The sequence below is a fragment of the Dipodomys spectabilis genome, unplaced genomic scaffold, assembly GCF_019054845.1.
Source record: "Dipodomys spectabilis isolate Male_0828 unplaced genomic scaffold, ASM1905484v1 ptg000288l, whole genome shotgun sequence".
Taxonomy (NCBI): Eukaryota; Metazoa; Chordata; class Mammalia; order Rodentia; family Heteromyidae; genus Dipodomys; species Dipodomys spectabilis.
Window position 1 is genome coordinate 6,149,572 of NW_024870965.1, and position 24,937 is coordinate 6,174,508.

Below are 24,937 nucleotides of genomic sequence, written 5' to 3' on the forward strand. Positions count from 1 at the left end.
GACAGCCGTAAGCATTTTGTAAAGACGGTAAATTGAACTTTAACTTCTCCCAGCCAGTACTATTTCCCCTCAATAAATGTTAAATAAAAGCAGTCTGGGGGAAGGGGAAGGGAAGAATTCATATTAATCATCAGTGTACATTTAAGTTTTTAAAACCTAAATGTTCCAAGTACAGAGTAAAGAATAAGCTGTCCAGAAAGCACACACTTAGAATCTCTCCTCTTGGGGAGCAGTTGATAAAGGGATTTTGAACCTTGATGGCGAGAATCCCAAAACGAGAGTAAAATGAATTCTTTTTATTGCAAACAAACGTCTAAATTAATTTCTCCACCCACTTTCTTTAGAAGGAAAAAGAAATCAGCAGGCTAAGGAGATACCCATTCAATAACTGACATGATTAGAAATTAAGATATAAATGGGTGACTCACAATTTCATTAGCTTACAAAGATGGTGGAGTTAACTACTACAAGCACACTAGTTATACAGTATTTTGTGGGAGAAGGGCATACAGACATAGCTAACTTCATATAGATCCCATTAGACAACTGGATTTACAACAAGTTTTTTTAATAAGAAATGGGCAAAGCCAGCTTTCTTTCAGAATCAAAATGCAGAACAAATGGAAAAATTATGGTATTTAACCTTCACAAGTTTGAGCCTCCACAAATAATGCAACCAAGTTTTACATTGTTTAACAGCCCTTCTACATACACTCCATCTTCTCCACCTTGGTTCCAATTTTCACCTTCATTCCCAATTGCACCAATTCCATTGTTATTTAAATAGAAAAGGCCTTCCCAGTTTTTGTCACAATTTACTATTTAGCTTACCCCCTTGCACTATTTATTACCCAGAAAACTAGAGAGGATGGAGTGTAATATGAGCATTACAGAGTCTTACGAAATTCATGAGGACTGCTAGTCCTTACATGAATCTGGTTGCTAACATTTCTATTATATTGTGACAATGACTCCCGACTGTTATTCTCTGTGAGAAATGGGGGGAGTAAATTCTTAATAAAAGACACCAGGTACAAAGCAACATTTTACTTTTGTTGTGATAAAAAAAAGTCACATTTTACAGATAAAATGTAGAACCCTGAAATACTGACACATTCTCTTATCGTGCACAATGCTGAGGTTCTCTTACGATTCACTTTAAAACTGCAATTAAAAATGTACAAAAAAGAAAAGAAAAAAAAAATCAACCCACAAAGCTTCTAAAAAAGGAACCCGCAGGCACTTCCTCTTGTGGAATGTTTAAAAAGTTAGCCTACTAAAGAAAACAGTCGACTTCTTGTGAAGGTTTTGGAGAAATATGTATCAGTTCGTTTTATTTGGGTATTCAATAATATCCTTGGTGATAATGCTGACTCCATGGCTTCTGACCCCAGAATTGCTGTAAGAGAAAATTGTTTTTTTAAAGAAAAAACATCAATAAGCCACTCAAATTGCTTTTAGGAAATGACAATCTAATTCAGAGTAACTGCTGGAAACAAATTTATACTTGTCATACCTGATTTCTATCAAACCAAATTTACTTTTAATATCCCATTATTTACCAAAATACACATTACCAAAAAAAAAAAAAAAAAAAAAAAAAAAAACAACCATCATGACTTGGGTTAGTTTACACAATTAAATCTATCAGTAAAAAGAACCATTAAGTAATTATTTTATTAAAATAAAATAGTTAAGTTACTGTGAAATCCATCCTGTTTATAAGCTACATCTACAACACAATGTCACCTTAACTTTTTAATTCCTGGATATTTTCGAAACTGATTCTGGTAAATTGAAAATATAATGTACAGGATCACGTAAGAAATTACTTACACCCTGCTGCCACTGGTTGTAGCCCTGAGATTGATTTTTGTAACCACGATTGTTTCCTCGTCCTCTGAAATTCTGTAAGAAGAAAAATTGTTGTTCAGTGCTCAATAGTATTACCATGTTTGTAGAATTAGAAGGATGGGGTCATCAACTTGGCAAACAATCCTGGGGTACAGAAACCCCAGACAGCCTACAGTGGGTTCCATTTTTTTTATTCTCTAGAAATCTGACTTGGCTACCTGCAAAACAAAACTTCTCCATTACTGGGTTTTATGTTTGTTACTGCATACCAAAACCATGTTCTTTATTCCCCGAGTCTCCTCAACAAGCCTAAGTTAGAAAAGCTTCCAGGTTAAATTATGGAAGTACCAATGGCTTATATGGATCTTCAATCTCTTTACCTGGTTGTAGTTTCCTCTGTTGGGCATTCCACCTCTATTGTAGTTCCCTCTGTTTGAGTAGCCACCTCGGCCAGGAAACACAGGGCCACGAGGGTAGGGATAGCCAATGCCACCACTTCCACCACCGCCACCACCTCGCTGTGGCATATTGCCCCTCCTGTTGTAACCACCACGATTCCCAGGAGCTAAAAACAAATACAACTTGGGTTAATCCTTTAGTTGGGGGAGGCTTAAATTGCTCACTTAAGACTTTTCACTAGTTACTATGGTATAAAATCTTACGAATGAGGACCGTAGTTCCTATGTAAGTTAGCTAAATGGACAGATTCTAGCCACTATTACTCATTTCAATCTTGAATGAACTTGCCTCCCCCTCTGAAGTTGCCCCCACGCATATTGAATCCTCCACGTCCTCTATGACCACCGCCTCTGTTGAACTGGTTCTTGCCGCTCTTATTCTTATTGCTCTTCTTTGAGCCAGTGTTTTGCTTCTTTTCTGGTGGAAGTGCTTTTTTGCTTTCCTCTTTATATTGCTCCAGAAGTTTTTGGGCTTCTTCCTTCTGAAGTTCAACATAGGTTATTTCATCAAAGCACTCAGCCACCTCTGGCAGGGTAAAGTTTCCTACAGTCAATAAGGTCAAAGTTAGAAACCACTGCAAAGAGCTGGGCATCACAGAACACAGCAAAGAAACCATCTCCTACCTTTCATTTTGAGGACTGCATGCTCTGGCAAGTCCTTCCCCTCTACTTCTGCTTTCTTCTGTGTTCTCTGCTTATAGTCTTCATCTTTTGGGCAAACTACAACAGCTTTCCGTTGGAAGCCTGCAAACAGGCACATTTTTCTCCTCTGGGCAGCAGCAGACACATTTGTCTTGGGAAAAATAATATTCAAATACTATAAGTATACAATTTTACTTAACATTTAACATTCTTCACTCTTAAAGCTATTCAGAGCTTACCTGATCCAGAATGAAATTGCGCTTCTTGCGAGCAGCAATCTCGATAAACTTTCCAAGACACTGTGGGGCTCTCTGTAAGAGTGTGTTCAGCTTTCCAGTATCCGCCATTTGCTTCTTAAAGCCTGCAACCTGTTTTAAAAAGTACTGGAGTCAAATTATGCTTCATCACTCACTAGCCCCCAATGGCTCATGTCTGTAATCTAGTTACTCAGGAAGTTGAGATCTGTCTGGAGATTGCGGTTTTTCCTCCTCAGCTTGAGGAGGAAAAGTCTGTCAGACATATGTCCAACTAATCACAGAAAAAGTTGGAAGTGGTACTGTGCCTCACACGTAGTAAGAGTGCTAGCCTTGAGCAGCAAAAGCAGCTTAGGGACAGCACCAAGGCCCAGAGTTCAAGGCCCAGGACAAGGGGGCAGGGGAGCCATTTGGAACTCAAGGTCTCACAATTAGGTGGTGGTCTATCACTTAAACCTTAGCTCCCCAGCCCAGGTTTTTATTTTTGTTGACATGCAAGTATTGAGTACTGCCTGGACTATACAACTACACAATCCACCTACTTCAGCTTGTGAGTAGCTAGGATTACAGGCTACTGGATATTGAGTGTTAAAAAAAATAAAGCTAAGCCAGGTACCAGGTCCAATGGTTCACACCTATAACCCTAGCTACTTAGGAGGCTGAAAATCCCAGTTCAAAGCTAGGATGGGAAGGAAAGTGTCAGCCTTTTCTCTCCAATAAAGTACCCAGAAAACTGGAAGAGACGCTGTGGTTCAAGTGGTAGAGCACTAGCCTTGAGATGAAGGAGCTGAGGGAACAGTGCCCAGGCCCAGAGTTTAATCCCCACCACCAATCCACCCGTCCACTTCTCCCAAAAAAAAAAAAAAAAAAATCTATGGTAAATGAAGACTAGTCACTGGGAAGCAGTGTACTTTATAAACCGAGCTTGGTACTTCCTATTTTATTTTATATACAGAGCTTAGTACTTCAAATATCACTTAACTTTAGCAAACCTAAGAAACTGAAAGCTGAAAGCTACCAAGATCACATTCTAATCTGGAGACCCTTCCCATTTAAATGTTGAAACCAGTTCTCTTACCATCATCTTATCCATAATGGTGTTTGTCCCAAGAATGTTGTACTTGCCAGGGTTTTCAGATGCATGTTTAGTAACCCAAGTAGTTTTGCCAGCTCCTGGCAAGCCAATCATCATCACAACCTACAGTGGAAAAAATGTTATTCAGGTTACCTCTTTTGAACAGTTTTTAGGCTGAACCAGAAAATAAATTTCCTTAGTCCTCATACTAAGAGAAAATTTGTGTTTCTAACAAGCGTGTAACACTTCACATAAATATCGCTTGAAAGGCTAACAGTGAAGACAAAATATTAATAATCATCCAAGTTTGCAGACTTCCAAAGCCACATAAAGTACAAGAGAAAGGAACACTTACTTCACAGTCTTTCTTCTCTTCAGGCCCCTTTGGTCCTCTAACTCGATCTTCTAAGGGGACATTCTGGATGAAAGTATAGTCTTCAGGTATTGGGAAATATGGCTTTTCCTTCTGACCAAAATTAAATTCAACTGCACAGTTGTGGCAGAGAACATGTGGGAAGAGTGGCCGTCCAGCTAGAACTTCCTTACTGATTTTGAAGGCAATGCCAAGATCTTGTCCATTCTTAGCGTAAGAGAGTTCTACTTCATCACTTTCAAAGTTCTATCAAATAGAAAAGGTTACCAGCTTCAATTTACTTCCTATAAAGCTTTCTAAAATATTTCAAAATCCAATTAACAAATCATTGCATCTTGTGAAAAACATACTTAGGTATTTAAATGCTCAAAATCTGCTGCTAGTAATAAGAAAACATCAAGAAATATTTTGGGGGGTTGGGCAATGTGGCTTAGTGGTAGAGTGCTTGCCTAGCAGGCATGAAGCCCTGGGTTCAACTCCTCAGTACCACATACACAGAAGAAAAAGTCAAAAGTGGCACTTTGTCAAGTGGTAGAATGCTAGCCCTGAGCAAAACAAGCTCAGAACAGTGCCCAGGCCCTGAGTTCAAGCGCAAGACTGGCATGTGCACATGCATGCACTTTCTTTCTCTCTCTCTCTCTATATATATACACAGGCATTCCTATTATGAGGAACTAGAGTTCCCAGGCGAATTTCTTGTTTAGTAAACACCTTACTGAATTCTTCTCAGAAAAATGTCCTGTACTTTCTCAGTGCAAGTCTTTATTATTTATATTGACAGTAGAGATGTAACTTTCTGAAAACTCCTGAACGTAAAGGACTTGTCATTTAGAGAATGTTAACTCACAGCAAAACATGTAATGACATCATTTTCATCAAACTTCTCTCCATAATCTTCTGTCTCACAGTTGCATGTCTTTATTCCTTTTAGAGAGTACCCGTAAGAAAACTCTTCTTCACCTAAGGAAAAATTTTCATGAGGCCAGTTTTAAGCAAACACCTATTATTTTCTTATTTAAGATGCAGCATGTGCCAATGAGAATAAGCTAATAATCTTTAACTCATCTACCTCTGCCAAAAGTAGAATTAATGAGCTAAGTGGGACTTATATTACTAATTGACACATTTCATGCCTTGCATAAGACTTTTTCTCTTGGATACTTGTTTTAACCCTGTCAACTCAAGGATAAAAAAAACTAATTTCAGTGCATGCCTGTTACATGCTAATACTATACATTTGTAAAACTCTAACTCATTCCAGAATACCTAGTCAAAATACTGAAATCAGCTCCTAAAACATTTGTGAGCCCACAGTACTCAAAACTTTACCCAGCAACATTCCACTTGTGGTTAGTGACCAGCCAATGCGCACTTCATGTATGTCAATGTCTTTTGTGTATAAATGCCTTACTGGGATCTTCTCTGTAACCTGAAAGTCAAATTATTACACAATTAACTCCAAATACTTGAACTCTGCTTTATTTCATTTGGGTCACAGGGTAATTCTTCTCTAGCTATTAATGCAAAGACATCTACCTCTACCAGGCCTTTCCTAACCCTTTGCTCCTGTCACTTGTGAACAGCTTGCACTTGATGTTGAACACAAGATTTTTAAAATTCTGGCTAATTCAGACTTAGAATAGTTCTCAATTCAAGCCAACTGAACCGTAACTTTTCTTTCCAGCAATACTAGTAGTATAGAACTCTCTGGTGGCCCTCTCTAGTGTCTAGTAGAACACACATCCTAAATAGAAAACAGGTTATATATATATGCCATACTGACATGGTATATTGGTATTACAAATTTATTTGACTGAAACAGGCATTAAAAAACCCCTCTTGAGCTGGGAATTGGCTTAGTGATAGAGGGCGCTTTGTATCCATGAAACCCTGGGTTTGATTCCTCAGTACCACATACATAGGAAAGGCCAGAAGTGGTGCTGTGAGACTCAAGTGGTAGAATGCTAGCCTTCAGCAAAAGCAGCTCAGGGACAGTACCCAGGCCCAAAGTCAAAGCCCCAGGAATGGCCAAAAACAAAAAACCAAACAAACAAAAAAACCCTCTTGAAACTCACAGTAAGTGCCTTTGACCTGGAGAGGAAATGAATTTGATTTTGAAAAACCAAAAAAGGCAATTAATTACCTTCATCTCAAAGCAGACTTTTCCTTTTGACACACCATAAGATGCCCTTCCTCCAGCCCAAAGAAAAGCAAAACTTTCCATAGTAAGGGAAGAAGCACTGAGGCGATCTCTTGAAATTTTAAAATGTAGGTCACAATTATCTGTAATTACATCAAATACCGTTATTATTCATTTGACACCCAATGTAAACATTTCTGCTATACAAACAAGTTTAATGCATTTAGCTGCACAGAAAACTTTATATATACATATATCATGCTGTCCCAATTCAAGTTAAGCCCCACTCCCACCAAGAAATCACACTTATCAATTACGTACTGAGTTAATTGCCTATTACAGTAGCAAGGCTTAACGTGTTAAAAATCAGCAATGTGAAAAGTAACCAACAAAGGTGACATTCATACATACCTGCTCTGCTCTTTACCTTGATTTAGAGGCAAGCAGTAGATAGCAGGATATCAAAGTGGAGCATACCAGAACCAGGTAGAATTTACCAGTGCCATAATAAAACTGAAGGGAAGCCATGACCACTGTACTTTAAAACAGGAGTCTGAACTGTTGATGCTGTACTTTTGTTACTTAACACCAGGGGGGTTCTATATTCTAGGCCCTAACTGTTTACTAAAGACATTTTAAGTCTATGGACCCAGTCACCTAAAGCTGTGAATATTATAGCATTTTAGATCCCCCTTTTCCAAGCCTGTCAGTTACTACAATTCGGATTAACCACTTCCTAAATTATCCAAACCATCTATACCCTAGCTAACCTAGGCTCATTAATATGTATTTTAACATATATCTCAAGAGGTCTAACTTGACAGCTAACCAAGTTAGGAAGCTGGCTTTAATTTTCCCTGATTGGGTTAATCTAGAATTCCTGTCCATTGACAGAATTTAACAAATTCCCCGTTGCTCCATTCCAAATCCACTGAACAGTAGGCAGAGTTACTCTTACATCCTATTATATTACTGTATATGCAAGCAACTGAACTTAAAACTAGAAACCAATTACTTCTCCATTCTTTTAAGATTTAGCAACCAACTAACTGTAAGAAAGCTTTACACTTACAAGTCTGAATTAACAACTTTATACAGGAAAACAGGAGAAGCTAAGCTTCAACATTTACATCTAACAAGTAGATAAAAGTGCCTATTACTTTTCAAGAATTCCTATCTTTTCATCTGTTCACCACTGGCAATTGTATATTCTAGTCAAATACTAAGTCCACATAATTTTTGATGAAAAATACATAGGTCTGATGAGAAAGCTAAAGCCCATTCAGAGGTTTGCAATACTTCCTTATATTCAATTGCAACCCAACTGGGTAAGTAGCAGTATTTACTGCGCTGCCAATGATACCATTCGCTGGTGAAGGAAGCTAGTGGCCCAGTGATGGCCCACTGCTGCTGCCCCAGGTCTTTGGAAGAAATCAACTTAGGTTAAAGCAGCAGCTACTGAACTGGAATTGAGAACAAAAGAGCAGTTATTGGAAATGTAATATTACAGTCTCTTAGGATAGGGAATATACTTGTGTGCTAATGGGAAAAGTCATTAATACTTAGCCCAGATAGCTCACTTAAATTCCACACACACACACCTCTACTATAACCTTACTGTAAGGACAATAGCATTATAGTTTCTACCAGTTGCCGTTAGCTTGTCAAAATAAGGTCAATTGCACAGACCCCAAATTAACAAGTTCCAAATCTTGAAAACATTATCAAAGTGTTAGAGCCTGGAAATCTTTCAATGGAACGTTAGGTGTCCTAAATATTACTTCTGGATGAACACAGACCACTAGGTTCCTACTGCTCATAAAACGCACTCCACACACATTAATCTGTGCTAAGAATTTTGGAACCAAAGTACTGATTGTCAAGTGGGGGACGAGAAAGGAGTCAAATTCACTTACAAGTATCAAGACAAACCACTGTGTCATCGAAGTGTTCATCTTCTTCTTCCACAGGTGGCTGAGGAGACTTGGCTCTGAAAGACACAATTTCTCCTGACCCAGCCGCTCCCACCGACGCAGGGAACATGGGAGCAGAGCGTAACTAGAGTAGCATCCTCTACCTGCTGTACTTGTTCTCTTCAATGTACTCAAAGTATCCTCGGCCATGATCTTCTCGGGGTCTCTTAACACCTCTCTTTTTATCTCCGCCTTTCTGCTCTGTTTTGCCGTCTCCTACAACACACAGCACCCCTTCAAGAGACCCAGCCACCGAGACGGGAACGCCGCTTCCGCGTGGAGACACACGCCCGAGGTCTGTATTTTTCCACCCGGTTGTGCCGATCACCCGACGGCCGGGACCAGAACGCAAACCACCCGCTCGGAACGCGGCCGGAGGCGGTGACGCAGTCTCGGGTCGCGGCTAATCGCGGCGCCGCCGCCGCCCCGCGGAGCCCAGGGCAAGCGCGGCCCGGCGCGGGGCCCACGTGCGCCGGCCGGGAGCCCGCGGTGGGGGAGGGGCGCGGCCGCCGCGCGGGCCGCCCGCCGCCCCTCCCCCACCGGGCCCGCGCGCCCCGCATTGTACTGGGCTTCCGCCCCACTCGCGCGCCCGCCCCTCCCGCCGGAAGTGACGTCACGCCGGGCCCCCGGGCGCCTTGCACAATACCGCGGCGCCGAGCCGCCCCAGCGCGCCCGCCCCGGGCCCCCGGCCGCCCCCTCCCCCCACCGGCCCGCCGAGACGCGTGTCCGCCGGGCGCGCACGCCGCGCGGCGGCGCCCCCGCGTCCGGCCCGCCCGCCCCCCGCGCCTCCTCCCCCGCCCGCGGCAGCTGCGCTCCCCCCCCCCGCGCGGCCCAGCCACATAATGGAGGCGCCGCCGCCGCCGCCGCCGCCCGGCTAATCCGGGATCCCGCGCCCCCCCCGCGCCCTCCCCCGGGGGCTCCGGCAGGCCTGGGGCACGGTCCCCTCCCACGCGGGGTCCCGCCGCGCGCAACGACCGCCGCAGCACTCACCCGCCGCCGGAGCCCCGGGGCGACCGCCGCCTCCGCCGCCTTCCGCCTTCTTCTTACCTCCCGCCTGCTGCTGGCCCTGCCTCGCCCCGGGCGGCGCCACCGTCACCGCGAAGAGCGAGGTGGGGCCGCTGCTCTTCCCCGCGGCCTCCTTGGCGGCCCCGCGCTGCTGGGCCGGCTGCTGCGCCGCCGCCGCCGCCGGCGGTTGGGGCTGCTGCTCCCCGTGGCCGTTCTCGTCGCCCGCGCCGTCGTCGTCGTCGCCCAGCTCGTCCTCGCCCTCCTGGAAGCCCTGGTCGTCGCCGTTCTCGTCCTCCGAGGCCGCCTCCTCCGCCTCCCCGGCGCCGGCCTCGGCCGCCCCCGCCGCCCCGTTCTCCTCCCCGAGCTCCATCTGGTCGCCGTCGAGCGCCGCGATGCCCTCCTCCTCCTCCTCCTCGTCCTCGTCGCCGCCCGCCGCGGCCTCCTGCTCCAGGCCCGCGCCCGAGCGCCCGGCCGCGTCTCCGCCCAGGTCGAGGCTGCCGTTCCCGGGCTCCGTGGAGGGGCGGCCCCCGGCCTCCTCGTCCAGCGCGGCCTGGAGCCGGTCCATGAGGTCGGCCTTGAGGCCCTTGTCGGAGAGGCGCCGCTTCTTGAGCTCCTCCTTCAGCTCCGACACCTTCAGCTTCTTGACATTAACGGGCGAGGAACTCATGGTGAGGCCCGGCTTCGCCGCTGGCTGCTGGCTCGACCTCGGCTCGGCTCCCTCGGCCCCTGGCGGCGGCGGCGGCGGCTGCGGCTGGAGATGGGTGCGTGCTGCAGAGCGGACCCGCCTGGTGTCGAACGGCGCCAATTCCTTTCACCGAGTTCGCGAGGGAGACGCGAAGACTCGCCCGGCGCGAGCGAGCACGCAACGTCCTCTCGCAGGGCGGCGCCGCGCACGTAATATGTAGGCCCCGCCCCCCCGCGCCGCGCCAGAGGGAACGGAGCGCGCCGGCCCCGCCCGCCCTTCCCTCCCCCCGCCGGCCCCGCCCCCGCCGCGCCCGCCGGCCCCGCCCTCGCGCGCAAGCCCCGCCCCGCGGACGGTGCCGCGGGAACCCCCGGCCGCGTCGCCGGAGCAGGCCCAGAGGCTGCGGCGGCCCGCGCGCCCTGCGGCCTCGGCTGGGCGCCATCCACTGATACCCGTGTCTTCCATCTTAGCTCCCCTTCGCGCGATTCGTCCGGAACTTCTCAGGGCCTCCGGCGTGAGCCGGCCGCACACCACGGCCCTCCGGCCGGGTTAGGGATGCCCCGAGCACATGGCGCGGGGGCTCCGCGGGGCCGGATCCCAGCCGCTCGGGAAGGATCGCGGCCCGGGGCCGCCCGCAGGCCGCGCTGGGCGCGGCTCTCGAGGCCGGGCGCCCCGGGCCTGTGGCCCACGCTGGGGTAAGGAGGCCGAGGTGGACCCCGAGAACAAACTGCAGCTTGTTCCTCAGGCAGCTGCCGGGGAGCGCCGAGGTGCACGGCGGCGCCTGGCCGGGCGGACGGGAGCGCCGGCCTGTGCGAGTAGGTGATGCTCGGTGCCCGCTAGCTTAGGGCAGCTCCCAAAATGGTGCCCACGAAGAGGTGCCCCTGAAGCTTGGAAACAAGTCACACATTGGGGCCTAAACTCACTTTTCATGCTCAGAAATGAGGAAACCTGGTAGCTTGCGTGCTCAGACTGCCCAGGCCCTCGGTGAATCCGTTCAGTGTAATCATGATGGCTCGCTCAATTCGTGTGTGTTAAGTATCTGCAAACGTATAGAGTTTGCAAATTCAAATATTAGTGAAAAAATTTCCATTTCACTGGAAAAAAATCTTTGAATATTAAATCGGTTGTACTAATAATACAAAATGCAACTTTGTGATGCACACAGGAAGATTCCATGGTTCTATGTCCAAGAGCTTTGCAGGTGCTTAGGGATTGGTGGGACCAGAAATCATCTCCAACTGCCCCTGGGACGGCCAAGAAGCTCCATGGGCACCAGTGCACTTCCTGATCCAACTAGACTGCCCACACTGCATTTGAAAGAAAAGGATTTTCTCAGTGCTCAGATACTATCTCACTATCTGACCTTTTTTCAAGAATGTCCTTCCACATTTTATTTACCATTTAGAAGCTTCAGTGTTGATTTAATGATCGAAGTTGTTTTGCTTTATATACATGTGTGTGTCTGGGTTTCAACCTCAGCAACCACACACACAAACCAAAGCATACACACATATATGAATGTGTTCCAGTACCAGGGCTTGAACATGACGGCCTTGAATTCTACAGTTGGCTTTCTTGCTCATTGCTGGTGCTACATCACTTGAGGCATATCTCCAGTCCACCATTGCTTGTATTTTTAGTGTTGCTGTGACAGCCTCACTCTACAGAAACCAGTAAAAGAGTAGGTCACAGTCTTTAAATCTGAGCACCATATAAGAAACTTACATTTCCCCCCCCCTTTTTTTAAAAAAAAAAATTAGTCTTCCAAGAATACAGAATGAAATAAATGACTGAATTTCAATTGCCAGAAATGAATTGCTCATCTATAATTACAAGCTAGGCATGGTGATGCACACCTGTAATCCTAGACTCAGGAGGCTGGGCAGGATTGTGAGTTCAAGGTCAGCTAGAGCTACATAGTGAGAACTTATCTCCTAAAGAAAAATAACAATGGAAAGAGGTAAATATAAAGTTAGCAGGCTCAGGGGGCTGGGAAGGTGGCTCAGTGGTAGAGTGCTTGCCTTGTATTCATGAGGCCCTGGGTTCAATTCCTCAGTACCATATAAGCAGAGAAAAACCTGAAGTGGTACGCACTGTGGCTCAAGTGGTGGAGCGCTAGCCTTGAGCTGAAGAGCTGAGGGACAATGCCCAGGCCCTGAATTCATGCTCCATGACCAACCAAAAAAAAAAAAAAAAAAGCAGGCTCAGAAAGGACTATAGCTTTGTGTGTGTGTGTGTGTGTGTGTGTGTGTGTGTGTGTTATGTTTGAAGTTGAAGCCAAGCAACAAACCACGTCACACAATGGCCTCCATGAGTGCTTTTTCAGCACCATCTTTATCACAAGCTCTAGTAGTCTACCAGGATTGGGGCAGTAACTGTACCAGTTATGCCTTTACTCTCTTAGACTTACCTAGTAAATAAAACACAAGTCTGGTGCCTTTGTCTCACACCTATAATCCTAGCTATTCAGAAGGTTCATGGTTCAAAGCAAGCCTTGGTAGGAAAGTCCTTGAGACTCTCATTTCCAATTAACCACCAAAAAAGCTGAGAGTGGAGCTGTGGCTCAAGTATTAGCCTAGAGCATAAATGCAGTGATGGTGCCCAGGCCTTGAGTTCAAGCCCCAGTACTGGCATACCAAAAGAAAAAAAGAGGAAGAAATTACATATAACAACAAACACTACAGGAAAAATAAGTGTGAGAGAGGCAAGAATGATATGAGGTTTCCCAGTTATACATAGCTTAAGAAATAAGGCAACATTTCTTGTTTATATGTACAGATACTGGGGCTTGAACTCAGGCCTCACACTCTAGCTTTCCTTCTCAAGGCTGGTGCTTTGAGACACACTTCCATTTCTGGCTTTTTGCTGGTTAATTGGAGATGAGAGTCTCATTTTCTTTACTGCCCAGGCTGGCTGCCAATCTCTATCCTTAGATCTCAGCCTCCTGAGTAACTAGGATTAACCTCTGGCTCCAAGCCAGTCAACATTTCATTGTTATAAGAATGAGTAAAAGAGCCAGCACCGGTGGCTCCAGCCTGTAATCCTAGCTACTCAGGAGACTGAGGTATGAGGATCGAGGTTCAAAGCCAGCCCAGACAGGAAAGTTTGTGAGACTCTTATCTCCAATAAACACTAGAAAACCGGAAGTGGTACTGAGGTTCAAGCAGTAGAGCCGCTCACCTTGAGCTGAAGAGCGCAGGGACAGTGCCCAAGCCCAGAGTTCAAGCCCCGTGACGGACCAAAAAAAAAGAAAGAGTTAAGGATGGTTTTAGAGCATAACAGACAATGCTAGAAATCCAAGTGCCAACTATTAACAAGAGTCTTTTATTTTTTTTGTCAGTCGTGGGGCTTGAACTCTGGGCCTGGGCGCTGTCTCTCAGCTCAAGGCGAGCTACAGCCACTTGAGCTACAGCGCCACTTCCAGTTTTCTGGTGGTTTATTGGAGATAGGAGTCTTATGGTCTCTCCTGCCCGGGCTGGCTTTGAACCTCGATCCTCAGATCTGAGCCTCCTGAGTAGCTAGGATTACAGGCGTGAGCCACCAGTGCCCGGCTTTTAATAAGAGTCTTTTCTAGGGGCTGGGAAGGTGGCTCAGTGTTAGAGCGCTTGCCTTGCATGCATAAGGCCCTGGGTTTGATTCCTCAGCACCGCATAAGCAAAAAAGAAAAAAGCCGGAAGTGGTGCTATGGCTCAAGTGGTAGAGTGCTAGCCTTGAGCTGAAGAGCTGAGGGACAGTGCCCAGGCCCTGAGTTCAGGCCCCATGACTGGGCCACCCACCCCCCCCAAAAAATCTTTTCTGCACCAGGCATTTGTGGCTCACGCCTGGAATCCTAGCTACTCAGGAAGCTGAGATCTGGGGATTACAGGTCAAAGCCAGCCCAGACAGGAAAGTCTGTGAGACTCTCATCTCCAATAAATCACTCAGGAAACCAGAAGTGGCACTGTGGCTCAAGTGGTAGAGCACTCACCTTGAGCTGAAGAGCTGAGGGACAACACCCAGGCTCAGAGTTCAAGCCTCCCTACTGACAAAAACAACAACAACAACTTTCTGCATTTAAAATTTGTACAAGCTAGAGTCTTCTTGAATTGTTACCAACAACAAAAATTGCAAAGCTTTGCTTTATAAGATATAATTGTTAATCCTGTGTCTCAGTTTGGTTGGATGGAGAAGTACCTAAGAGATTAGAACTGAAGAATGTCTCTGGGTGTGTCTAAACAGGTGTCTTCAGAAACTGTAGAGACCAGGATAGGAACTGAGAAGACAGAGACCCACCCTGACTGTGGGAGGCAGCGTCCGAAGGGCTGGGGGCCAGAATGAAATAAATGGGAAAAGGCCTGGTAAAGCAAGCACGCTATTCCTCCCTCTCTCCCTTCTTTCCCTTTCTCCCTCCCTCTCTACTTTCTCCCTTCCCCTCCCCTCTCTACCTCTATCCTGGGCTGCCATGAATTGGTAGCTTACTCACTATAGGTCCATAAACATGGAGCCCAGTTTGGGTTGAACGCCCTGAAACCATGACACCAAATGAATCTTAAATTGTGCTCAGGTAGAGCCGGGCATCGGTGGCTCACGCCTGTCATCCTAGCTACTCAGGAGGCTGAGATCTGAGGATCTCGGTTCAAAGCCAGCCCAGGCAGGAAAGTCCGTGAAACTCTTATCTCCAATAAACCAATAGAGAACCGAAAGTGGCACTGTGGCTCAAGTGGTAGAGCGCTCGCCTTGAGCTGAAGAGCTGAGGGACAGCGCCCAGGCCCAGAGTTCAGGCCCCACGACCCGGACACATACACAAAAAAAAGCCCTACAAAAAAAGGTCAACTTTATTAGTGGGGGGAGGAGGAGTCATTTGCATCAGGACACCAGGAAAGGGTGGCTGAGGAGTTGGCCACACCTAGGTCACAAGGTCTAAGGGGGTGGGGGGAGATGACAAAGCAAAGACTTCCTGAGGTGAGAGCATTTCTGGGGATTTCCCCATCCTTGGGGCCACCTGGGAAATTACCCAGGATTCCTTTCACCCTGTTCAACTGCCCAGGTGCTCAGTGGCTGCTGCTGCCTTGGCCACAGAGGCCCTGTCAGCGTGTGTGTGTGTGTGTGTGTGTGTGTGTGAGTGTGTATGCGTGTGCGCGCGCACGCGTGAGCTGCTCCAGTACTTGAATTCCAGGCTTGGGTGCTCTTGAGAGTTTGGTTTTGTTTTTTTTTTGCTCAAGGCTAGTGCTCTGTCACTTGAGCCACAGCACCACTTCTGGCTTTTTGCTGATTAATTGGAGATAAGAGCCTCCTGGCCCGGCTGACTTTGAACTGTGATCCTTAAAAAGCTCCCTGAGTAGCTAGGATGGCAGGCAGGCATGAGCCACCTGCGGCTTGCAGGGTTCTACAAGAGTCAATGTCCTAGGTGATAGGTATATTCTAGAAAGGAAATAAGCAAGGGGATTTCTGGAGGCATACATACTGCAGCTAAGGCCTGAGAGTGAGCGGCAGAAGGGGAATGGCATTTTAGACAACAGGAGGAGGGCCTGTGAGCTCACAGACAGGCTTTGTGAGTGTGAATGGGGGGGGGGGAGGAAGGGTGGAGAACTCTCTTTTGAAAGAGAGGTAGGGCTGGGATGTGGCTTAGTGGTAGAGTGCTTGCCCAGCGTGCATGAAGCCCTGGGTTCCATTCCTCAGTACCATATGTACAGAAAAAGCAGGAAGTGGTGCTGTGGCTCCAGTAGTAGAATGCTAGCTAGCCTTGAGCAAAAGAGCGGGACAGTGCCCAGGCCCTGAGTTCAAGCCCCAAGACTGGCAAAAAAAAAAGAGGCAGGCAGAAGGCAGAACTACACCTACTCACAAAGAAGTGAGGGGCTTCTGCAGTATACTTTAAGGTGGAATAAAAGCCAGGCTCCAATGGCTCACACCTATAATCCTGGTTACTCAGGAGGCCGAGTTCTGATGATCACAGTTCAAAGCCAGCTCTGGCCAAAAGAAAAAAAAAATCCCCTGAGACTCTCCAAATAACCAGCAAAAATGCCGGAAGCAAAGCTCTAACTCAAGTGATAGAACACCAGCCTTGAGTGAAAAAGTTAAGGGGCAGAGCCTAGTCCTTGAGGTCAAGCCCCAGGTCCGTTTACACAAAAGAAATCACGAGCCGAGCGCTGGTGGCTCACGCCTGTAATCCTAGCTACTCAGGAGGCTAAGATCTGAGTATTGCAGTTCAAAGCCAGCCCAGGCTGGAAAGTCCATGAAACTCTCCAATAAACCACTAGAAAACTGGAAGTGGCGCTGTAGCTTAAGCGGTAGAGCGCTTACCTTGAGCTGAAGAGCTGAGGGACAGCGCCCAAACCCAGAGTTCAAGCCCCACAACCAACCAAAAAAAAAAAAAATCATGAGGGATAATACAGTAAGCTAATCAACTTTGTAAACAGAGCCTGAGGTGAAGTGTGGAGGGGGAGGGAGGGGGAAGCCTGCCCCTCTTCCAGGGTGTCTTTTGGCCGTGGCTTTCTCTGAGCTGGGATGGTGGCATCCTTCAAGGGAGCTCTGATTGGCTGCAGAGTGGGATGGGTTTTCAGACATTTCCCTCCCTCAGATCTTTGGTCTGGTCTTCAAGTACAAGTAGAGGAAGATTTGACAAGGTCAATGCCAGTGCTCTTTCTATTGGGGAGGGTCTCGCCCACAGGGTAACCAAGGCATGATGGAGCAAGGAATCAGGCGCCAGGAATCAATGATGTTTTTTTTTCTTGTCAGTCATGGAGCTTGATTGAACTAGGGCCTGAGCACCGTCCCTGAGCTTTTTGCATTAAAGGTTAGCCCTCTACCACTTTGAGCCATAGTGTGACTTTGGGTTTTCTGGTGGTTAATTTCCTGCCTGGGCTGGCTTTGAGCCATGATTCTCAGATCTCAGCCTCTCGAGTAGCTAGGATTACAGGCGTGAGCCACCTGCACCTGGGTCATTGATCTTCAAGCTTTGGTTGTAACCCTTAGCCAGTGGCAGAGCACTGTCTGTCCCAGCTGGGTCTGATATCAGACATCTCTGAGCTTTCTGTGTTCTGACACGTCGTTGTTGTGGATATATAAGTCTTGAGGCTTGAACTCAGGACTTGGGTGCTGTCTTGGAACTTTTTGCTCAAGGCTAATGCTCTAGCCCTTGAGTCACAGCCCCACTTCCAGCCTTTTGATGGTTAATTGGAATAAGTCTAATTGGAGATAAGAGTCTCATGGTCTGTCCTGTCCAGGCTGGCTTCGAACCATGATCCTCAGATCTCAGCCTCCTGAGTAGCCAGGATTTAGCTGTCACCAGTGCCCAGCCCCAGTATTTAATATTATGTCTCCCTAACATTCTGCTCTGATGCCCCAGGACCTGTGAATCTAGTGCCTCATATGAACTTTGTAGTTGCAATACAGTTATTGACCTTGACATGTGACAATTCTAGTGGATTGTCCAGGTGGGGGTACTCTCATCAGGTCAGTCTTTAAAAATGGAGAGCCAGCCAGGTGCCGGTGGCTCACGCCTGTAATCCTAGCTACTCAGGAGGCTGAGATCTGAGGATCACAGTTCAAAGCCAGCCCAGGCAGGAAAGTCCATGAGACTCATCTCCAATCAACCACCAGAAAACCGGAAGTGGCACTGTGGGAGAAATGGCACTAGCCTTGAACTGAAGAGCTGAGGGACAGTGCCCAGGCCCAGAGTTCAAGTGCCAGGACAGACAAAAAAAAAAAAAAAGCCAGAAAAGTACACAACAAAGAAACAAGAAAAACATCTAGCAAAAAACCTTTCCTGGATGTGATCAGAGGGAGAAGTCTAAGAAAAGAAAGATGCAAAGTGAGAAACTCTAATTCATCATTGCTGGCTTTGAGCATAGAGGAAGACGGCCATGAGCGAAAGCATGTGGGCATCCTGTAGAAGCTGGAACAAGCAAGCGAACAGATTCTTACTTAGATCCTCCAGAAAAAGACATACTCTTCAGGCTAGGAGTGTCACTCAGTAGTAGAATACTTGGGACATGCAGCCTTAAGTTTAATCCCCAATACTATAAAAATAACAACAAAAAAAAAAACAAGTCTGTGACCTATATCAAATTTCTGACCTCCAGAGCTATCATATAAAAATACTGTGGCAGTGTTGTTGCTGTTGCTGGACAGTGAGTGGTGGTTCACGCCTGTAATCCCAGCTACCTATGTAATCCCAGCTACCTAGGAGGCCACGATCTCAGGATTATGGTTCAGTTCAAAGCCAGACCAGGGCTGGGAAGGTGGCTCAGTGGTACATGCATGCATGAGGCCCTGGGTTCCATTCCTCAGCACCACATAAGCAGAAAAAGCTGGAAGTGGCACTGTGGCTCAAATGGTAGAGCACTAGCTTTGAGCTGAAGAGCTGAGGGACAGCGCCCAGGCCCAGAGTTCAGGACCCATGACTGGCAAAAAAAAAAAAGCCAGACCAGGCAGAAAAGTCTGTGAGACTCATATCCCCAACTAAACACAGAGTTTTTCTCGTCGTTATTTCCTGACTAATACAGTACAATAATTATTTTCTTTGCATATACATTGTGTTCAATCTTCTCAGTGAGCTAGATATGGTTTAGAGTAAATGGGAGATGTATACCACAACACACCATTTCCTTTTATTTATTTATTTTTTGGGGGGGAGTCCAGTCGTGGGGCCTGAACTCTGGGCCTGGGCACTGTCCCTCAGTTCTTCAGCTCAAGGCTAGCGCTCTACCACTTGAGCCACAGTACCACTTCTGGCTTTTTTCTTTTTGCTTATGTGGTGCTGAGGAATCAAACCCAGGGCCTCATGCATGCAAGGCAAGCGCTCTACCACTGAGCCACCTTCCCAGCCCCACACTATTTTCTATAATAGGAACCTGTGCATTCATGGGTGGGGTGCTCTCCAAGAATCTGGAACCTGCCCACCCAACCCCAAAAGATGCCAGCACCCCCACACACACAACCATTTATTGTATTTCCCTTTACCTATAGTGTCCTGAAATATTCTGAGGATATAACTTAGATCTTTCCATTCATCTTCTGGGCAGGCCCTCTGAATCTAGCAGTCTGGCCCCTTGGGAATTTTTTTTTCTGTTATTTCTTTGATCATTTTCTCCTCCCTTGGTTCTATTTCTTGAATATCTGCTCATTGACTATTAGACTGTTTGGATTAATCTTTTAGTTCTTCAACCCTTTATTTCTTTGGCTCGTTTTTCTATATGATGGGATATCTCTTTATGCAAGGAAAAATGCTCTCATTCTCTCTAATCTCTCTGAAGATAGCAATTCTATTTATTTCTGAAAGTTGCCCTCCATTTTCCCCCATAGTTACTTGTTTCTGTCTTTCAAAAGGAAGGCCTCAATCCAAATGTCCAGCCACCCCTCCTCACATTCCCCCCAAGCTGTGACTCATGACAGAGCTGAGAAGAAACAGTGACATCTGGCACAGTTGACTTCACTCAAGGGTGACAGGGCCACCTGGCCCTGGCCAGCCATTCGGTTCCATCCAGCAGTGTCCAAGGAACGTTCCCTCCCGCTCCCGGATGACAGCCCTCTGGGAACAGTGGGAAGCCTCAGCCACTTTCACCTAATTCTAATCGAGCCTTCCTGGCCGCTCTCCCTAGACTGGAGTTCCACAGCCCCGCTCGTTCCTATTCGCTGTCTCTTCTGGATGCAGACTTTCTTAATCATCTCTTTATTGTCAACTCCTAGCATGGGGCCTGGTGTACCTACCGTAATAGTTCCTCAGTGTTTGCAGTCAACACCACAAAGAACCACATTCAAATATTATTTAGTCTTTGGGAAGAAATATTTCCAGGGCTGGGAAGGTGGCTCAGTGGTAGAGCGCTTGCCTTGCATGCATGAGGCCCTGGGTTCGATTCCCCAGCACCACATAAGAAAAAAAAGCCGGAAGTGGCGCTATAGCTCAAGTGGTAGAGCGCTAGCCTTGAGCTGAAGAGCTGAGGGGCAGTGCCCAGGCCCAGAGTTCAGACCCCACGACTGGACCAAAAAAAAAAAACAACAAAACAAAAAATATTTCCAAAGAGGCTGATCTGATATTCCACTTTTAAATATCTATACATATATATATACATATATATATATATAATTTTATTGTGGTAAAGAGGGGTACCATTCAAAAGTCAGGTAATGAGTACAACTCTTTTTGGACAGTTCCCCTTCCTGCTCTTCCCCCCAGTTCCCCTCTCCCATCCCTGCTCACAAGTTGCATAGTTCATTTTCCACATAGTATACTGATATTCCACTTCTATTTATTTAGAGACAGAGTTGCCCAGATTGGCTCCAGCTTCTCACATGATTCTCCTGCCTCAGTTTCCTGATGATCTGGGACTACAAGTAGGCACCAGTGTATTAGGCTCTCCACTTATAAGTATACAAAGATTTCACACTCTTTTTCCTAGGAAGCTCAAGGACATGATCGTATGTGTGTGATAGACTGCTGCTTCTTCTCGCGCAGTAAGAGGACAGAGAAAGGAAAGCTCCAGCTCTGGCAGCACCAGACAACCCAGACGCAAGTGCTGAGCACAAAGAGGAGGCAGCGTGGACCCTGGCAGCTCTGGTGTTCCATGAAAAACACCTGCTCTGTTGGCAGCCAGGAAGGAGCCCAGAATAGCACAGGCTCACCCACTTGCACAAACACAGGAGCTCCCCTGTGCTGTAGGCAAGGAGGGAAGCTGACTTGGACAGTTCACCCAGTGCCTTTGAGAGCACCCAGCGGCCAGAGCTTGCACCCCAAACACACTGGCAAGAGACTGGAATGGGACCAACAACACATCCAAGGACGGAGGGAGGCTCTCCAGTTAGCACCAGCGGCAGATGAATGGGGCAAACTCTGCCGAGGGCAAAGGCAAAAGCAGGCAGAGGACTACAAGTAGGGAGACCAGCAGGAAGTGGATGGAGGGGAAGTCTGAGCCATGAGGACCAATCCGAATGACTCTCCTGTACCTTTGGCATCACCAGCACTGAGGCTTGGGAAGTGATGTGTGCAGGTGACCCCTGGGGGATTCCCCTGCGCACCTGACTCTGGGAGTCCCCGAGGAGCCACAGAAGAAAGGACAAACCCAAATAAAAAACTGCCTCTGCATTTCCCAACACTTTCCTTCAGGCCAAGCCTATTAACATCCATACAGCCAGTGTGCTATGGGCCAGAAAATGGCCACTGGTGTTCTGAAGGCTCTTTTATTTTTTTGTGCCAGCACTAGGACTTGAACTCGGGGCTTTGGCACTGTCCCTTAGCCTTTTTGCCCAAGGCTGGTACTTGAGCAACAGCTCCACTTCTGTTTTTTTTTTTTTTTTGTCGGTCGTGGGGCTTGAACTCTGGGCTTGGGCGCTGTCCCTCAGCTCTTCAGCTCAAGGCGAGCACTCTATCACTGGAGCTACAGCGCCACTTCCGGTTTTCTGGTGGTTTATTGGAGATAGGAGTCGCTCGGTCTCTCCTGTCCGGGCTGGCTTTGAACCGCAATCCTCAGATCTCAGCCTCCTGAGTAGCTAGGATTACAGGCGTGAGCCACCAGCGCCCGGCTTCTGGTTTGTTTTTGTTGTTGGTCTTGTTTTTTCCTCTTGGTTAATTGGAGATAAAAGTCTTGGAGATTTTTCTGCCCAGGCTGGCATGGAACTGGGGTCCTCAGATTTCAGCCTGAGTAGCTAGGATTACAGGCCTCACCCATCAGTGCCCAAGTTTCTTACAGTATTCCTTAATAAAGGGAGGGGGAGAGAAAGAGAGAGAGGGAGGAGGAACCTTTCACTTCTACTTCCAAAGATGTCAGATCTTTGGCTCATTCTTTACCTTATAGAGTTTCCCAACTGCACTATCGCACTATATTAACCCCCCTCCCCCCCCCCATCGTGGGGCCTGAACTCTGGGCCTGGGCACTGTCCCTCAGCTCTTCAGCTCAAGGCGAGCGCTCTACCACTTGAGCCACAGCGCCACTTCCAGCTTTTTCTGCTTATGTGGTGCTGCGGAATCAAACCCAGGGCCTCATGCATGCAAGGCAAGCACTCTAGCACTGAGCCACCTTCCCAGCCCTACTTTCACCTTTTGGACCAGCTCTTTCTATGTGCTATGTATTATAGGGTGCTTGGTATGCTGGCCACTATCTAAGGAAGTCCACCCAAAAACAAATATGTGACCAAAAGAAAAGATCTCAGAATTACCAGTTGTTCCCTAGAAACAAACTCCTCCTCACTGAGACAGGCGTCTATCTTAAGTAAACATCACACTTCACCAGGAAATCAGACGTGTTTCCATGGCATCAGCTCCTTCTTTTTGGCCTTTTGTGGTACTGGGGTTTGAACTCAGGGTCTCATGCTTGCTCTACCAGGTGCTCTACCATTTCAGCCATGTCCCAACCCTATAGCCATTTGTTACTGAGCAGCATTTGGTCAGCCAGGCACCGGTGGCTCACACCTGTAATCTTCACTACTCAGGAGCCTGTGATCTGAGGACCATGGTATAAAGCCAGCCCAGGGAAGGAAAGCCTGTAAGACTCTTATCTCTGATGAACTTCCAAAAAAGCCAGAAGTGGAATTGTGGCTCAAGTCATAGAGTGCCAGCCTTAAGCAAAAATAGCCAAGCAAGAATGCTAGATACTGAGTTCAAGCCCCAGTACTGACCTCCCCCCCAAAAAAACAGAAAAGCTACAGAAAACATCCCCAAGGAAACTGGTGCCTATAATCCTAAATTCTTAGGAGGCTGGAGTTGAAAGTGTTGCTGGAAACCAGCCATGGCAGGATGTTTCAAGAGACCCCTTCTAAACTGCGAGCCAGGCTGGTGGCTTTGCCTGATAATCCCAACCAGGATGCCTAGACAAGAAACTTAACATGGGTGGATTGTACCCGGCAGGAAAGGAGACCCTATCTCAAAAACACCAGCAGAGGGCCAGGAATGTCGCTCAGTGGTAGAGTGCTTGCCTAGTATGCATGAAGCTCACTACCACATACACAGAAAAAGCCAGAAGTGGTGCTATGGCTCAAGTGGTAGAGTGCTAGCCTTAAGCAAAAGAAGCTCAGGGACAGTGCCCAGGCCCAGAGTTCAAGCCCCAAAACTGGCAAAAAAAAAAAAAAAAAAAATACCAGCAGAATCTGGGGTAAGGCTAGTTTAGCTCTAAGAGCATGTTGCCTTGCAAGCATGAGGCCCTGCTTCCAAACCCCAGTATAGCAAAAGACATCCCAAAGAGGACCAAGTAGACTTTTTTGTTGTTCAGTTGTGGGGCTTGAACTCAGGGCCTGGGCACTGTCCCTGAGCTCTTTCGCTCAAGGGTAGCATTTTACCACTTTAAGCTGCAGGGTCACTTCCAGTTTTCTGGTGGTGAATTAGAGATAATTATCTCACAGACTTTCCTGCACAGGCTGGCTTTGAACCACAATCCTCAGATCTCAGCCTCCTGAGTAATTAGGATTACAGGTAGACTTTTTTTCTTTTGTACTTGTTCTAGTGCTTGAACTCAGGCAGGGTTTGGGCTCTGTCTCTTAGCTTTTCTCTCAAAGCTAGCACTTTACCACTTGAACCACACTTGCATTTCCAGCATTTTGCTGGTTAATTGTACATAAGAGTTTCACAGATTTTTCTGCTTGGGATGACTTCCAGCTATGATCCTCAGATCTCAGTTTCCTGAGAAGCTAGGAGTTCAGGCATAATCCACTGCACATACCTATGCTAATTTTATTATCATACTTGGATTCTATCATTTGTCTATGCTTCCAAATTAACTTTGGAGTCTCTCATTTCTAAGGAAATTCTTTCCTTCCTTCTTCCCTTCCTCCCTCTTTCTTTCTTTTTGGCCAGTCCTGGGGCACTGTACCTGAGCTTCTTTTGCTCAAGGATAGCACTCTACCACTTGAACCACAGCACCACTTCTGGCTTTTTCTGTGTATGTGGTACTGAGGAATGGAATCCAGGGCTTCATGCATGCTAGGCCAGCACTCTACCACTGAGCCACATTCCCAGCCCTTTAAGGAAAGTCTTTTAGACTCTGTTGAAATTTGAGTTTCAGCGTCAGTTAGTGTGAGGAGAACTGACCATGTTTTAATATAAAAAGAGTCCTTGTTTGGTTGTTTTGTCCTTGTTGAAGATTGTGGAAATGTCTCATTTCTTTTTTCTTTTATGGCGTGGAGCTTGAACTCTGGGCTTGGGAGCTGTCCCTCAGCTCTTTAGCTCGAAGCAAGCACTTTACCACAATGCCACTTCTGGCTTTTTCTGTTTATGCAGTGCTGAGGAATCGAACCCAGGCCTCATGCATGTGAGGCAAGTACTCTACCACTGAACCACCTTCTCAGCCCTTTTTTTTTTAATGTGTGTGTGTGTGTGTGACAGAGAGAGAAAGAAAGAGAGAGAGAGAGAAAGAGAGAGAGATGGCTGGCATTTTTACCACTTGAGCCATAGCTCCACTTCTGGCTTTTTAGTAGTTAATTGGAGCTAAGAGTCTTAATTGGAGATAAGAGTCTCAATCTGCCCAAGCTGGCTTTGAACCTCAGTCCTCAGATCTCAGTCTTTTGAGTAGTTAGGAT

General features: G+C 47.0%; 1 protein-coding gene across 3 annotated transcripts; it reads right to left on the bottom strand.

The window, feature by feature from the left end:
- Positions 1-281: 281 nt before the first annotated feature.
- Positions 282-10,643, bottom strand: Hnrnpu (heterogeneous nuclear ribonucleoprotein U). 3 transcript variants are annotated; one of them, XM_042701175.1, is made up of 15 exons: positions 9,760-10,636; positions 9,127-9,129; positions 8,874-8,985; positions 8,713-8,786; positions 6,800-6,939; positions 5,986-6,085; positions 5,504-5,616; positions 4,639-4,902; positions 4,287-4,406; positions 3,194-3,322; positions 2,937-3,105; positions 2,602-2,856; positions 2,235-2,419; positions 1,837-1,908; positions 282-1,399 (listed from the first exon to the last, which is right to left on the bottom strand). In XM_042701175.1, the coding sequence occupies exons 1-15, from the start codon at positions 10,439-10,441 to the stop codon at positions 1,346-1,348; spliced, it is 2,472 nt and encodes an 823-aa protein (XP_042557109.1). In that variant the 5' UTR covers positions 10,442-10,636; the 3' UTR covers positions 282-1,345. The 3 variants fall into 3 exon arrangements, with proteins under 3 accessions (XP_042557109.1, XP_042557111.1, XP_042557110.1); XM_042701177.1 differs by lacking the exon at positions 9,127-9,129 and having other exon boundaries at positions 9,817-10,643; XM_042701176.1 differs by lacking the exon at positions 9,127-9,129.
- Between the last annotated feature and the right edge of the window lie 14,294 nt (positions 10,644-24,937).